This window comes from Serinus canaria, chromosome 4A (assembly GCF_022539315.1).
Source record: "Serinus canaria isolate serCan28SL12 chromosome 4A, serCan2020, whole genome shotgun sequence".
Classification (NCBI taxonomy): Eukaryota; Metazoa; Chordata; class Aves; order Passeriformes; family Fringillidae; genus Serinus; species Serinus canaria.
Genome location: NC_066318.1, coordinates 15197528 through 15209776, shown reverse-complemented (window position 1 = coordinate 15209776; position 12249 = coordinate 15197528). Strand labels below are relative to the sequence as shown.

Sequence of the window (12249 nt, the reverse complement as noted above, 5' to 3'; positions counted from 1 at the left end):
GTGCGATCCGCTCCGCGCTTTGCGGGTGGCCGCGTGGGTAACGGCGGGAATCGGGGCGCCCCGTTCCGGCCTGCGCCCCGCGCCGTGCTCCCCCCCCGCAACCCGTCGTGCCCCGCCAGACCGCCGCCGTCGCCCGCGCCCCGCTCCGTGCTGCCCGCCCGCCTGGACCCGCTCCGCCAGGCGGATCCGCCCCAGGTTTTCCAGCCGCCCGTCGCGATCCGGGCTGTCGCGCCGATCCCGCGCTCGGGGCTCCGCTCCGTGTTTCCGCGGCAGCCGCTCGTAAGCGAGTCTCGCGAGCCCAGGCCCCACCGCGGCCTATGGGAGCGCGTCCCTCGCTCTACACAGCCAATAGGGCGCCGCCGCCGCCCCCCCGTCGGCTGGCAGCGCGTTGAGGGCTCCGAGCGGCGCCTCCATTTAAAGGGGCCGCGACCCGAATCCGGGTTCTGGGTAGAGCGGGCGGCGCAGCACCGGGAGAGCCAGGTACGAGCGGTGGCGGCTGCAGGCGTGCCCCGGCGGTGTCCCGGAGGTGCGGATGGGGCATTGGGCTGGTCTTGGGGCCACGCGAAGAGGGGGCGGGGCGGGCGCGTGCGGCGCTGGTACCAGGGTGGGGGGGTGGGTGAGCCCCCTGGGGGGGGGGGGTGCGCGCCTTGCGGGAGGGGGCGTGGCCGACGCCCCCCGGAGGGGGCGTGGCCGGTGCCGCTGGCCCCCTCCCCATCGCGGCCGCTTGGGGGCGCCCTGCGGCGGGTCCTGGAGGGGGGCGATCGCAGTGCGACCCTCGCCCCTTAAGGGGGATCTGGGCTATGGGCTTCCTCGGGATGGATGGGGAGCCCAGCCTGATCCCCACCCTGGCGCAGCTCCAGTCCAATGGAGAACCCAATGCGACTTGCTCTGCAGTGCGGGGGAGGCGGTGGTCTCTGCACCCCTCCCGGTATGGCTGGGGAACGCACTTGCTTGGCTCCCATCCTCGCCTCGGTTCCATGGAGACCCCCGTGGGCCCTCGCTCTGGAGGAGGGTGATCTCTGGAGTCCCCCGGCATGGATGGGGAGCCCCCATGTGAGCCTCATGCCCGACCCAGTGCAGAGCACACCCCGTGCCCCCTGCAGTGGCGGGATCGTGCGACCCTTATGCCTTTTGGGAAGGGGTCTGGCCTCTGGGTGCCCCTGCTGTGGGTGGGGAACCCACCAGCCTGACCCTCATTCCCAGCCCGCTTCCATGGAGACCCCAGTGAGATCCTTGCCCCTGTTGTGGGAGGTGGTCTCTGGGTACCCCTGTGGTAGATGGGGAGCCCCAGCCTGGCGCTCATCCCTGCTGTGGGCTGGCACAGGGAGGCGCGGGGGGCAGCCCTCATGGGGGACTGGGCTGGCTGTGCCCCCCCCAGCCCGGGCACAGGCTGGGCCCAGGGTGGTTCATGGCTCCTGGGAGGCCCTGAACGCTCAGCCCAGCGGGACCTGTCCTTGCTGAGGGGCTGTGCTGAGCAGTGACAGCAAACAGCCCTGGCAGCCTCTGCCCCAAAGCTCTGCCCTGGCACCGCCCGTGCTCAGCTCTCCTGTGTCCCCAGGGCCTCAGCCTTTATGGTGCTGTCACCACATGCAGGAGCAAAGTCTGTGGGGCTCACAGCTGCTGCTCTGTGAACTGGATAACCTCTCTGACAGCCTTCCCCTGTGCGTGGGGGTGTCTGGAGCCTCCTCAAGGCCTGCTGGGGGTGTGTGTCCCTGGGCACCATGTGCTGCTCTCGAGGATCGGTCCCCAGGAGAGGAAGGTGCAGCCCGAGGGGCTGGAGCTGCCTTGGGCTGCTGCAGGGGGCCCCATTCTGCTGAAGCCTCCCCATGTGGGCAGGGTAGCTGTGGCCAGCAAGGTGCCCTGGGGAGCATCTAGCACCTCCTGTGTGGTTGGCAGAGGTGGAGGCAGGCCTGGCGAGGGCAGGGAGCTGGCTGTGGTGTGTGCCCAGCATGGGAAAAGGCCCTGGCATCAGATATGCTGTGTGGGCAGAGGCAGTGCTGGACATGTCAGGTGATGGTGGGGGGTAGGATTTTCAACTGAGTGCTGAGGGATGGTTCCTGGAGTCTCTTTTGATGAGGATGAGAGCTGCTTCATTTGTGCTCTCCTCTGCTCCTGCTGTGCTTCCAGGTATGGCTTTTGTTCTAGGCTGTAGCTTCTTTCCTTTTCATTGCAGCTGCAATCCCCTAGAAAACTTTTAATCTGCATTTTCTCACCTAACCCTGCCTAGCCTGGGATCAAAGCTGGTGATAAGAGCATAGCCCTGTTGTTATTGTGAGCTCAACCTTATGAAAGGAATATCCACAGCCTACAGAGCTGTAATGACGAACCTGAGCCTCACAGCTCCATAGTGCATATTTGCACAACCTCTTTTTCTCTCTGCACCTGCTCACATCCCTCTCCCTGTGAGTGCCCTTGCTTTGGAGGATGACAGTGAGTAACGCCAGAGTCTCCCACATCTCTGGCAGCCAGAAGAAGGGCCCAGGCTGAGCCCTTCTTTGCCCCCCCCTCACTTTGGGGGCAAAGCCCATTGTATGATATCTCTGTGGTTGTCTTGTGGTCAGTGATGCTGGGATGCACAACTGTCATGGACACAGATGTGCTGGCAGAAGCCTTGCTGCAGAAGGGTTGTGGTCAAAGCCATCCAATGGAAGCATGGGATAGGCTACAACTGTGACAATGCATTTGTTAGTTTAGCAAAGGCAGTACTAAGGATTTGACAGGATTTGTGTTTTAGTCTCAGTAGTATTTTATTAACTTCCTCTGCTGGTGGTGCAGGTCATGAAATGGCAGTGTCTGAGAGCATCCTCACCAGTCCTGCTGGCCATGGGCTCTGGTGCTGTCTCCTGGCCACTTGCTGTGAGCCTGCTCTGCTGCCCAGCCCTGGGCAGCCCAGAGGGTGAGGAGTCGGTCTCTAGATGGGGTGGGATATTGCTCTGCTCATCACAGCCTTGCCAGGGCCACTCTGAAGAGCTGCATGGGAGGTGAGGCCTCCCAGCACTGAGGTTCCTTTCCAGCATCTTGGTGGCAGGCACCTTGCAGAGGGATCTGGGACTCTCAGTGAGGCAGAGGAGACAGCTCACACTGTGTTTCCAGTATTTTGGCTCTGCAGGTCCTCTAAAGGAAAATTACATGTTTTTCCTTCAAAGATAGATCCTCTCAGAGACTCTGCCCTTTTCTCTCTCTTCCTTGTGCAGTAAGGTTTATTCACAGAACCACAGACAGATTTGAGTTGTAAAGGACCTCTAGAAGTGTCTGGTCCAACTGACCTGCTCACAGCAAAGCTGACTTGAGGCCTTGTTGTTCCGGGCTTTGCCAGTTGGGTTTTGAGAACCTCCAGGCAGTCTGTGGCCTGTTCCCAGGCTGCAGCACTCCTCTGGAGTCACCTGCTGTCCATGCAGCTGTCCTCTCCAGCTGCTTGTGGGATGTGCCAGAACACTTTTTCAGGTGTTCTGATGCCTTCCTGCAGCATTTAGGCAACAGGTACACAGACCTGATGACCATCTGGTTTTTGCCACTTCCAGGTCTTCTATTTTTTTAATCATTGTCTTGGTATCATTAAGGCAGTTTGGACACACACTGCTCAAGCATGCTGTACCTCCAAGCCTTTTTTGGTGTACTTCTGATAGTACTTCCAAAGCTTTTTTACCCACTCACCCCTTTCCCCTGCATTTAACCCTATTTTGGCTGTACAAATACCAGGAGGATTTTCTCTTGGACTTGATGGCTGAGTGGAGTTGGTTCTTGAAGCTGAATTGCTCTCCAGATAGCATTGTTGCTAAGGGTGTACTTAGATTTGTTACTCTTCTCTGTTGCACCACACTTAGTGCTTTGGGAGATCCTGGTCACACAAGGATATGAGGGTATCCAAGCCATTTCAAACTGCTGCCAGGATGGCATTCTGGATGGATGAGGATGCTCCTTTTGCCTGTCTTAGCATTTACTGCTATGGTCAGCAGCAGATAATGCTGAGATTGAGGAATGTTGTCAGTTTTATTTGAAGTGCTGCACGCATTCTCCTGGTAAACCTAATTCCAGGCCATTCTGTGAGATTTCTGAAATTTGTCCTTCTTGCACTTTCTTGAAACTGAAGTGAAGTTTCTGGAATGCAAGCTCAAAACCCAGCTTGGTCGTTCCTGCCTTTGAGGAATTTACAGGAGACTCATGGCTGTGTGTTGCAGCACCAGCTGCTCACTGCTGGAGGATTTAGGCTGTTTGGGTTCAGGGTGGCTGTGATTCTACGTTTGAGGCCTGCAGCCCTGAGCTGGGGCTCATGCTGTAGGAAAATCTAGTGATGATCTCCTTTCCTGGCTTTGGGGCTATCAAAAAACAATTGCTGGACTCTCAGTGCTGCTGGTGAAATTCTGGAAAGGCCCTTTTTTCCCCTGTGTACCAGTTACTGTTGTGTAGGCAGTCCCAGTCACGCGTGGAAACTGGCCTGAAGGGGATGTGGTGAAAGCTGCTGCAGTTTGCACTGATTGAGAACCAATCATACATTTGGAGGAGGGACAGTGTTTGCCAAACCCTGCAAAGCACAAGGACTTGGCCAGTGGCATCTGCAAGAGCTGTGGCTGACTTGGAGTGAGTCACTGCATGTAAAACCTCCAAGTCACAGAGGGTTTACAGATCCCATGGTCAGTTGTTTATTCATGTGTTCACGAGCTTGTCCAGCTTTGATTTCCAACTTTTTGTGTCCTTGTGTCCATCTGTCTGTATCTCCAAGGAGTTGTCTGCTGTAGATCTTCTTACTTTGTGACTTTTTTTGAGATGGGTCACATCTCCCTGTCTTTTTTCAGGGAACAAAATAGGTTTAGCACTGGAGGGTGTTTTCTAAACCACATCTGATTATGTGTTACTGTGTCAGATTTTTTTTTTTATTTGAAACATCTCAACTCTTCCAACAACTGTTATCAATTGTAAACAGTACCCAAGAATGAGACAGTGATGGTCTAAGATGGCACTGTGTGCAAGTAGCACTGTACTGAATGTTACCAAGGGGGCTTTGTGCTCTTTGAGTTTGCAGCTCAGAGAGCTGTCTCTCCAAAACCACAAGTAAGTAACAAAATCCTTTCTGCTCCTTTCTGGAGAATTTTGACTGGACTGGAACATGGTCCACAGTAGTGTGCTTAGCTTACTGGTGATTCTTTGTAAATTCATTTGAGTTGAAGTGAATCAGCCAATATGTAATAAAGGTTTGCTTGAATTTAGAATGCTATCAGCTGTCCAGATAAACTTAGATAAGTCACAGCAGAGAAGTTGGCTTCTGCTGTACTCACCAGTCAAAGTATAATATTGTTGAGTCTTACAGACCTTGTAGATGGGAGGTGGCTGAAATGTTCATTTAAGTGTCTTTTGTAGTTACTAATTAATTATTTTCATATTTCAAATTATCTCTTATAGTGAAAAAGATAATCCTTCAGCCTTTAAAAATATTGAAAATCTGAATACACATCCATGAACAAAAGTCCAGGACAGATACTCAAACAGTTCCTGTTCCTTTGCTAGAGGAGAGCAGTAACTGCATGGCTGTGGGCTTTTTTTGTGGGCTGTAAAGACTTCTGAGATGTTCTCTTCATCAGGAGGGAGTAACAGCAGGTGTTTTTTTGGTGGTTTTTTTTTTTTTTTTTTTTTGCTGTCTGTTTTTAATTAAATGTTTGATGGTCGATCCTCATTTTGTAGGTAGGCCACATATTCCCTTGCTAATGGTTACCTGAGTTACAGCACCACTGATGTCTTTAATAAGCTGGAAAAGTCCCAGGTATTCACTTGAATGTGCTTAAGTGTCCTGGCAGAGATGTTGCACTTTGAGCTTCCAGATCTGAGAGAAGATCCCACGTGCACCCTCTTTGCAGAAAGAGCTGGGCAGGTCTGGTGGCCACAGGTACTGGGTTTGGCCATCAGTGTCGTGTTCTGTGCCAGTCCTGCACACCTGGGGAGGACCCCGAGGTGTCCCATCACTTCTTTGGAAGTGCTTTCTTGCTACCTGAGAAGCATTCTGCTGCAGACTGTTGTGCAGGAGACTTTGCTCCTTCAACTTGTTCTTCCCAAGAATATATCTCTTACTGGATACTCCAGGGAGTACTTACTCCTAAGTGAGGAGTTTCCAAATGCTATATGTGCTGCTAAGTGCAGGATTTCAGCACACTGCCTCCTCTTGGTTTGGCCAAGTCATGTTGCACTGTACTCTCCTTGGTGCCAGTTATGTGGCTGGAAAAGAGGAAGATTTTGAGCAGACCAGTGACCAAACCCCAGTGACTGAGCTGTGCATTAGCTGATCCTGGAATAAGAGAGGTGATGACTTGTGGTGGATCATTTCTGCACCTGCCAGAAACAATAAGCTATTCTGTTTCTGTTGTGGAAAGTGAGAAAAGACTTTACCAGAGATAAAGTGCACGCTCTGTTTGCAGTTTAACTCACTGTGAAGCTCAACAGAAGGCCCAGACAAATCTGGCTGCCTGGGGCAGACAGAAGTAGAGCTTCTTACCTTGCTGCAGCAGAGCAGCTCTAATTTCTTCAGGTTGAGTTTGATTTCAGACCAACCCACAGAACTGGAAAATACCATTCTTTCCTATTTTAAGAGCCTCCTTCCTCATTCTTATCAGCTGGTAGTTGAAAGATACTATAAAGAATTCATTGTCAGGGACATTCTGTGCTTTCCCACTCACACTATTTGTCAGCATCACCTTTGGTCCAGCCTCAACTCTTAACTCCATCAGCTTTTCCAGATTCTTTTAAATATATCAAGAGTTGGCATTCATCTGCCCTGTATCACCTTGCAGCTCTGCTGCAGCAGGTTGAAAATAAACAAAAGGAAAATACTTCTAAAAACTGAATGTTAAACTGCAGGACTTAAAACCACTGGAATTTTAGGAGGTCCAAAGTATAAATTGGTTCAAAGTGGGATTAGGCAGATTCACAGAGGATTTGCACAGTACAGATTCTTAACAGGGACATTGTCAGTGCAGTTCAAGCCAAGTGTGATTCTTCAGCAGCTGAGTCCTTGACTGGGGGATGTGCTGAAGAGGAACATCCTGTTAGTTGTGTTTCTTATACTCTCTCCCCAGGTATCCATTCCTGGTGTGAACAGGAACAGGATATTTGAGCACATGGTCCTTTCATTGAACTGACTGCAGCAGTCCTTAGCTTTGCACATGCTAGGAAGTTTTGGTTCCTTCTCCAGAATGTGTGAGCTGTTCTGCTGGGAGGATTCAGACAGAGCTGATAAGAGGAGCAGGACCTCGAGCACAGGGGGCTGTGCTTCCAAATAGAGGATGTGAGCGAGTCAGTGCTCTTACTGCAGCCTTGCCTCTGCAGAGAGGTCTGTTCCAGCCACATCCTGATAGTTTGGAGTTGCCTTAATCTGCAGAATACTTCTCCTCTTTCAGACTTTTCTGTTGGTCAAGCATGTTGCCATTAAGTCAGAGTTATTTCTTGCATTGTTTAATCCAAAGTCTGAAAGCAGTGTTAAGGTGTACACTGTTAAACCAGATGCCTTTGGTAATATGAGTTACAGGACAAGTTTGTAGATTGTTGCTTGCATTTTGCTCTGGGAGGGAATGCCCAGATGGATTTCTTATGCTCCAAATGTTTCCAGGGTCTATTTCTACCAAGCAAAGACTAGGCCAGCTGAAAGTGGGAAATACTTTAGAACCTTAGTGGTTCATTGCAAACTTGTGCAAAGTGTCTGAGGTCATTCTGAGGGGTATTTTTGCTTTGTTAAATATACCTGTAAATAAATTTTCCTTCTTCATCTGGATGCTTCGAGTTTTTTTTGCTTATTATTGTAGGGCCTGCTATCTGTGAAACGGGGTGGGAGATATCTTTGAGCAGGAGATATCTCATAATCTGAACAGCAGGAAAAAAACTTTATCATCTTGGAAAGGTTCTCATCTTCTTCAAATCCTTAGGACCTTTCTTTCAGATGTCTTTGTTTCTATTTCACTTTGTTCTTATTTCTGTCAGCCAGCCTAAAGCATGTATTAGATCCTGCATTGCTCTGAAATTGCCTTATTCTAGAAGTTTTGTCGCGTCTTGTAACTAAAAGTGAACAGAAACACCAGAGTCTTTGGGGGTGAAACTTGCTGAGCATTTCTAAAGATTACATTTGCTTTAGTTTCTGATTGGGATAGTGCTTTATCTGCCATCAGGAAACAGAAAACATTACTGTGTATTTAGATAAAATAAGGAGGCGGTGGCTTTGAAATCCAGTTGTTGGGAATGATTTCCTTAAATTCCTGCTTGTCTAAGTTTCAGAAGCTGGGTGCCTTCTCTGTCCAAGTGTGTTCTCTTTAGTTCTTAGCAAATCGTTTGTGAGTGAAAATTTGCTTGTCCTTTCAGAGGGAAGGATATGAAAAAAGAGTTAAACAGCCATGATCAGTGAAATCAAATCAGGATTTCTCCTTCATTGATATAGATGAGTTATGCCCACTGTAAGGCCAAATAAACAAAAGTACTGTGTCTTCTCATTCAGGGCTTAAAACGGTGCTAAATTTAGAATTGGAATTACTCTGATAGGAAGGGCTAGGTTGTTGCCACATCATTTGATTCTAGTGCCTTTTTTGTAGTGTCTACTTAGAGCCTGTTTGGGGACATGATGTTATTTCAAGTCTTACACTGCCTTCCCACTTGCAGACTCCAACTTCTTCTCCCTTTCCCTCTTCAGGTTTGTCAACCATTATCTCCTTGTGGGGGTATAATTCAGTTTTAGACCACCTTATTTGCCTCATCTCTAAGTCTTGACCTTTCTGTCTTATGATGATGTCAACCATGAGGATCTGGGCTGTAACTTGCCCTCTGAGGTTGGCAGTCTGCATCACACCTTCCTGTTCAAGTCACTGTTTGTGCCCTGCAAAGTCACACTAATCTTTTTTCCTGGCTCTGCATTGCCTGCTTGTGTCTATCTTGCTACTTGTTCTTCTTATGACTGCTTTTAACACCAGAGCTTTACCACCTTGCCACCCTCCAGAACTCCTCCTAGTTCTAACTTAATCTTTTCCAGTTGTTACATGTCTGAATATTAGCCTATATAATTTTGGGGCTATGCAGTAGCTGTAGTTATACTTATATCTGTCCCCTGACAAGATTAATGCATGTTGTCATCCTGTGTCTTGTTAAGACTCACACTTCAGGGCTTGAAAGGAGTTATTTCTACCTCTATGTTTAAGAGAAAAAAGGTATTTTAAAAGTTGTGTTAGCTCCATAAGAACAGATCAGGAGAAAGGACAGACCAGATTATTTGGATAGAGAAGAAGGCAGGCTGGGGATATTAACACAGAATATTGGTGTGGAGCCTCTGATACCCCAATGTGTCATTTAGCATAAGCAAGTTTCTTTGCTGTGCTGTGGTGAGGTGTGTGAGGGCTGTAGAGTTCCCAAAGGTCTGTTATACCAAACTGCATCGTGCTGCTGACTTTTGTACCCTCACAAGTAGAGGTGATCCACCTGCTGGTGTCTAGTGTCCTGGTTATGGCCTGGCAGCATTCCTGGGCCTTGTTTTACCTCCAGCAGTGTTCAGAAGAGTGGACAGTTCATGTTCTATGTTAGACTGCTTTTCATTAACTTGCAAGTCTCTCTCTCATTTTCAGTTGCCATCTTCTAAATGGATTCCAGTGAATTTTCAGGATCTCTGGACCCCCTGTCCTTGCCTGACAAACCGCTCATTGGTGATCTCCCTGCTGACATGGAGTTTGGTGAAGATCTCCTGGGCTCCCAAACAGCTTCTACCCAGGAAGTTTCAGTTCTTCAGCCCCCTGGCTGGGATCAATCCAAGCAGATGACAGCAGATGAGGACTTGGACCTTGTAGTGAAAGCAGACAGCATGTCTGAACTAAATAAATCAAATGACTGTGTTCTAGATAAACCTGGTGTCTTGGATATGCTGGAGAAACCTGGTGACAGGGATGATTTGGGTAAAACCTCTGACTTGGTAGATAAACCAGAGGGTCTGGATGGGCTGTGTAAGGCACAACCTTCCCAGGACGTGGAGGGTAAACCAGCAGACTCCTCTGCCCTGTCTAGAGAAGCTGTTGGTCCAGAAACAGGGAAAGAAGGGGAGGATGCACCAAAAAATTGTTCTGGGGATGTAAAGGAAGATGGTGCTGCTGCTATTCCTGCACTGTCTGGTGACAATGCCCCTGAATCACCCCACCAACCTGTCCCTGACTCCAGGGACCTCAGCAGTGCCCCGGCCAAGGAAGAAACCACAGCACAGTCCTCAAGTCCCACAGTGCCCCCTCCCCAACTCAGTCTTAAACAAACAAAGAAGATGAAGTTGAAGGCGCCAAGGAAAAGCTCACCTTTGCAGAGGGAAGGGCTAGCAGGGGAGGCAGAGGTGCAGCTGAGCCCAGACAACAGAACTGCAGCTTTGCCCCCTGAGCCTGTGGAGAAAACCCGGGCAGAGGAAGGGGATGATAATGGGAAGAACTCACTTAAAGAAAACAGTGTACTCAAAGCACAGGAAGCCTTACCACCAGCAGGTAAGTTGTTGGCTCAGCAAAACCTGGCTTCCTTTTGCTCAAGTCATCCAGCTAAACATTGCTGGAGTCTGCTCTGCATTCCAGCTCATCCACTTCTATGGAAATAGCCAACTCTTCTGATGGTCTAGGTTTGGGCAAAGCCTCTTGTGTAAAGGGAATAATGTCCTGGTGTGCACAAGCTCCTGCTCTGGCTTTCGTGGCTTTAACTGATTGTTGGTGCTTGTGGAAGCAATGAGCTTCCCCAGTGAAGCTGTGGCTGCACATCAGCTTAGCTCACACTCTCCATCGCTGGAGTCTTTGCTGGAACTGAGGGTCAGCACCAGGTGTTTCCAATAGGCAAAGTTCCTCTGCCCAGGCTGGCCATCCCCAGGAGATGCTCAGTCTTGGTCAGAAGCAGTTGGGGGTAACTGCCCACCTAGCCGCCTCCCCCATGCAGGGAGGTCTCCCCCTTACAGGGCTCCTCCCAGTCTGTGTGTTTGGATCTGCAACTACAGGTGGTGGCTTTAGGAGCCTTCCACCACCAGAACTGTAGTTGGTAGCCAGGACAGGCTGAGGCTTCCTGTGCTGACTGACCCAAAGGGTGGCTGCATTTGGAGAACACCTATGCTGTTCTATTGGAGAAAAGCAAGATGTTAGATGCAAGCTTGTTCTGTGCTTCTGTTCCAGGAGAAGGCCTGTCTGGGAAGGGAAGTGAGCTGCCGGCTGAGAAGGTGAGGAGAATGCAGTCAAGTTTGTATGGTACAGGGGCACAGAGCATGGCTGGCTGTTGTCAGACTCTGTGAGGGACAGTGGCTGTCGTGTCAGCCCTCTGGAAAGGAGTTTGCATGACCCCTGTGACAGAATGATCCCTGTGCACTGCCGCTATGCTGTAATGTGGCTTCAGTGTGTCCCTGCTGCCCTCAGCTGAAATGTCATGCTCATAAGCCTGCTCCCCTCCCTCCTCTGTCTTGCCAGCTCTGATCAGATATCCATGGAGTTTTATCCATTCTCAGCCTAGGTACTGGGAAACCAAATCCTAGAAGCTGGAACTTCACCATAATCTGGGATACTTATCCATGGTTGTCCTAGTTGCTAGTTAGCCTAACTCTTTTCTGAATGTCTTCTAGGAGCAGAAAAGAAGTGAACGACCCAGAAGATCAGAAACTGTCAGGCCTGAGACTGTGAACTCCTCAGAGAGCAGTGAGTAACTGGGGTTGGCCAATCCCTGTTTTCAGCCAGAGAGAATGGTCCAGATCCATTGTGGGCAGGTAGTTCATGGTGTGAGTACAGTGGGAACTCTGGAACTTTTTATCCAGACTTCCCTTCTACACAGGACAGGTCCACAAGTCTTCATCCTGGGGTGTCTGCCTTGCTTTCTCAGGGCACTTTGGTCAAAACAGGGAGTGTTGTGGTGTTCTTACAGTGGTGTGTGGGCACCAAGCACTAAGTTAAAGGATGAGATTGGGGGGGGGGGGGGTGTTCCCAGGAAATCCGTTTTCCATCTCCTCACCCAGGAACTTTCTTCCGTTCTCTCTATGAGAGCAGGCTGTCTGAAGGAAGGTTGCATTTTGGAGATTTTCCTGGAGTGAAGTGTCTCTTTGAGATATTGAATGTCACCCTGCCACTCCCTAGTATTTGTGTGTTGCTCCTTTATTGCCTGCCTGTGCTAGAATCTGGTGATCAACACATTCCCTTTTCAGTCTAACAGTTCTTACAGGGTAGATGTTCACACTTTGGGCTTCTGCTCAACCTTGGCATATCATGACTTCCTAGACAGGAAATGTATTTAAGCCTGGTT

General features: G+C 50.0%; 1 protein-coding gene across 6 annotated transcripts in view; it reads left to right on the top strand.

The window, feature by feature from the left end:
- ZMYM3 (zinc finger MYM-type containing 3) overlaps positions 1-12249 on the top strand; it is a 31760-nt gene that overhangs the window by 214 nt on the left and 19297 nt on the right. For 2 of the 6 annotated variants that reach the window (XM_050974450.1, XM_050974449.1), the window contains exons 2-4: positions 9582-10472; positions 11139-11182; positions 11579-11651. In XM_050974450.1, coding sequence (XP_050830407.1) covers positions 9596-10472; positions 11139-11182; positions 11579-11651 — 994 coding nt within the window. In that variant the 5' untranslated portion in view covers positions 9582-9595. Of the gene's footprint in view, positions 1-144; positions 527-3300; positions 8660-9581; positions 10473-11138; positions 11183-11578; positions 11652-12249 lie in introns of those variants that run through there. The other 4 variants (XM_009099449.4, XM_030228934.2, XM_018924564.3 and 1 more) reach the window with 4 other exon arrangements.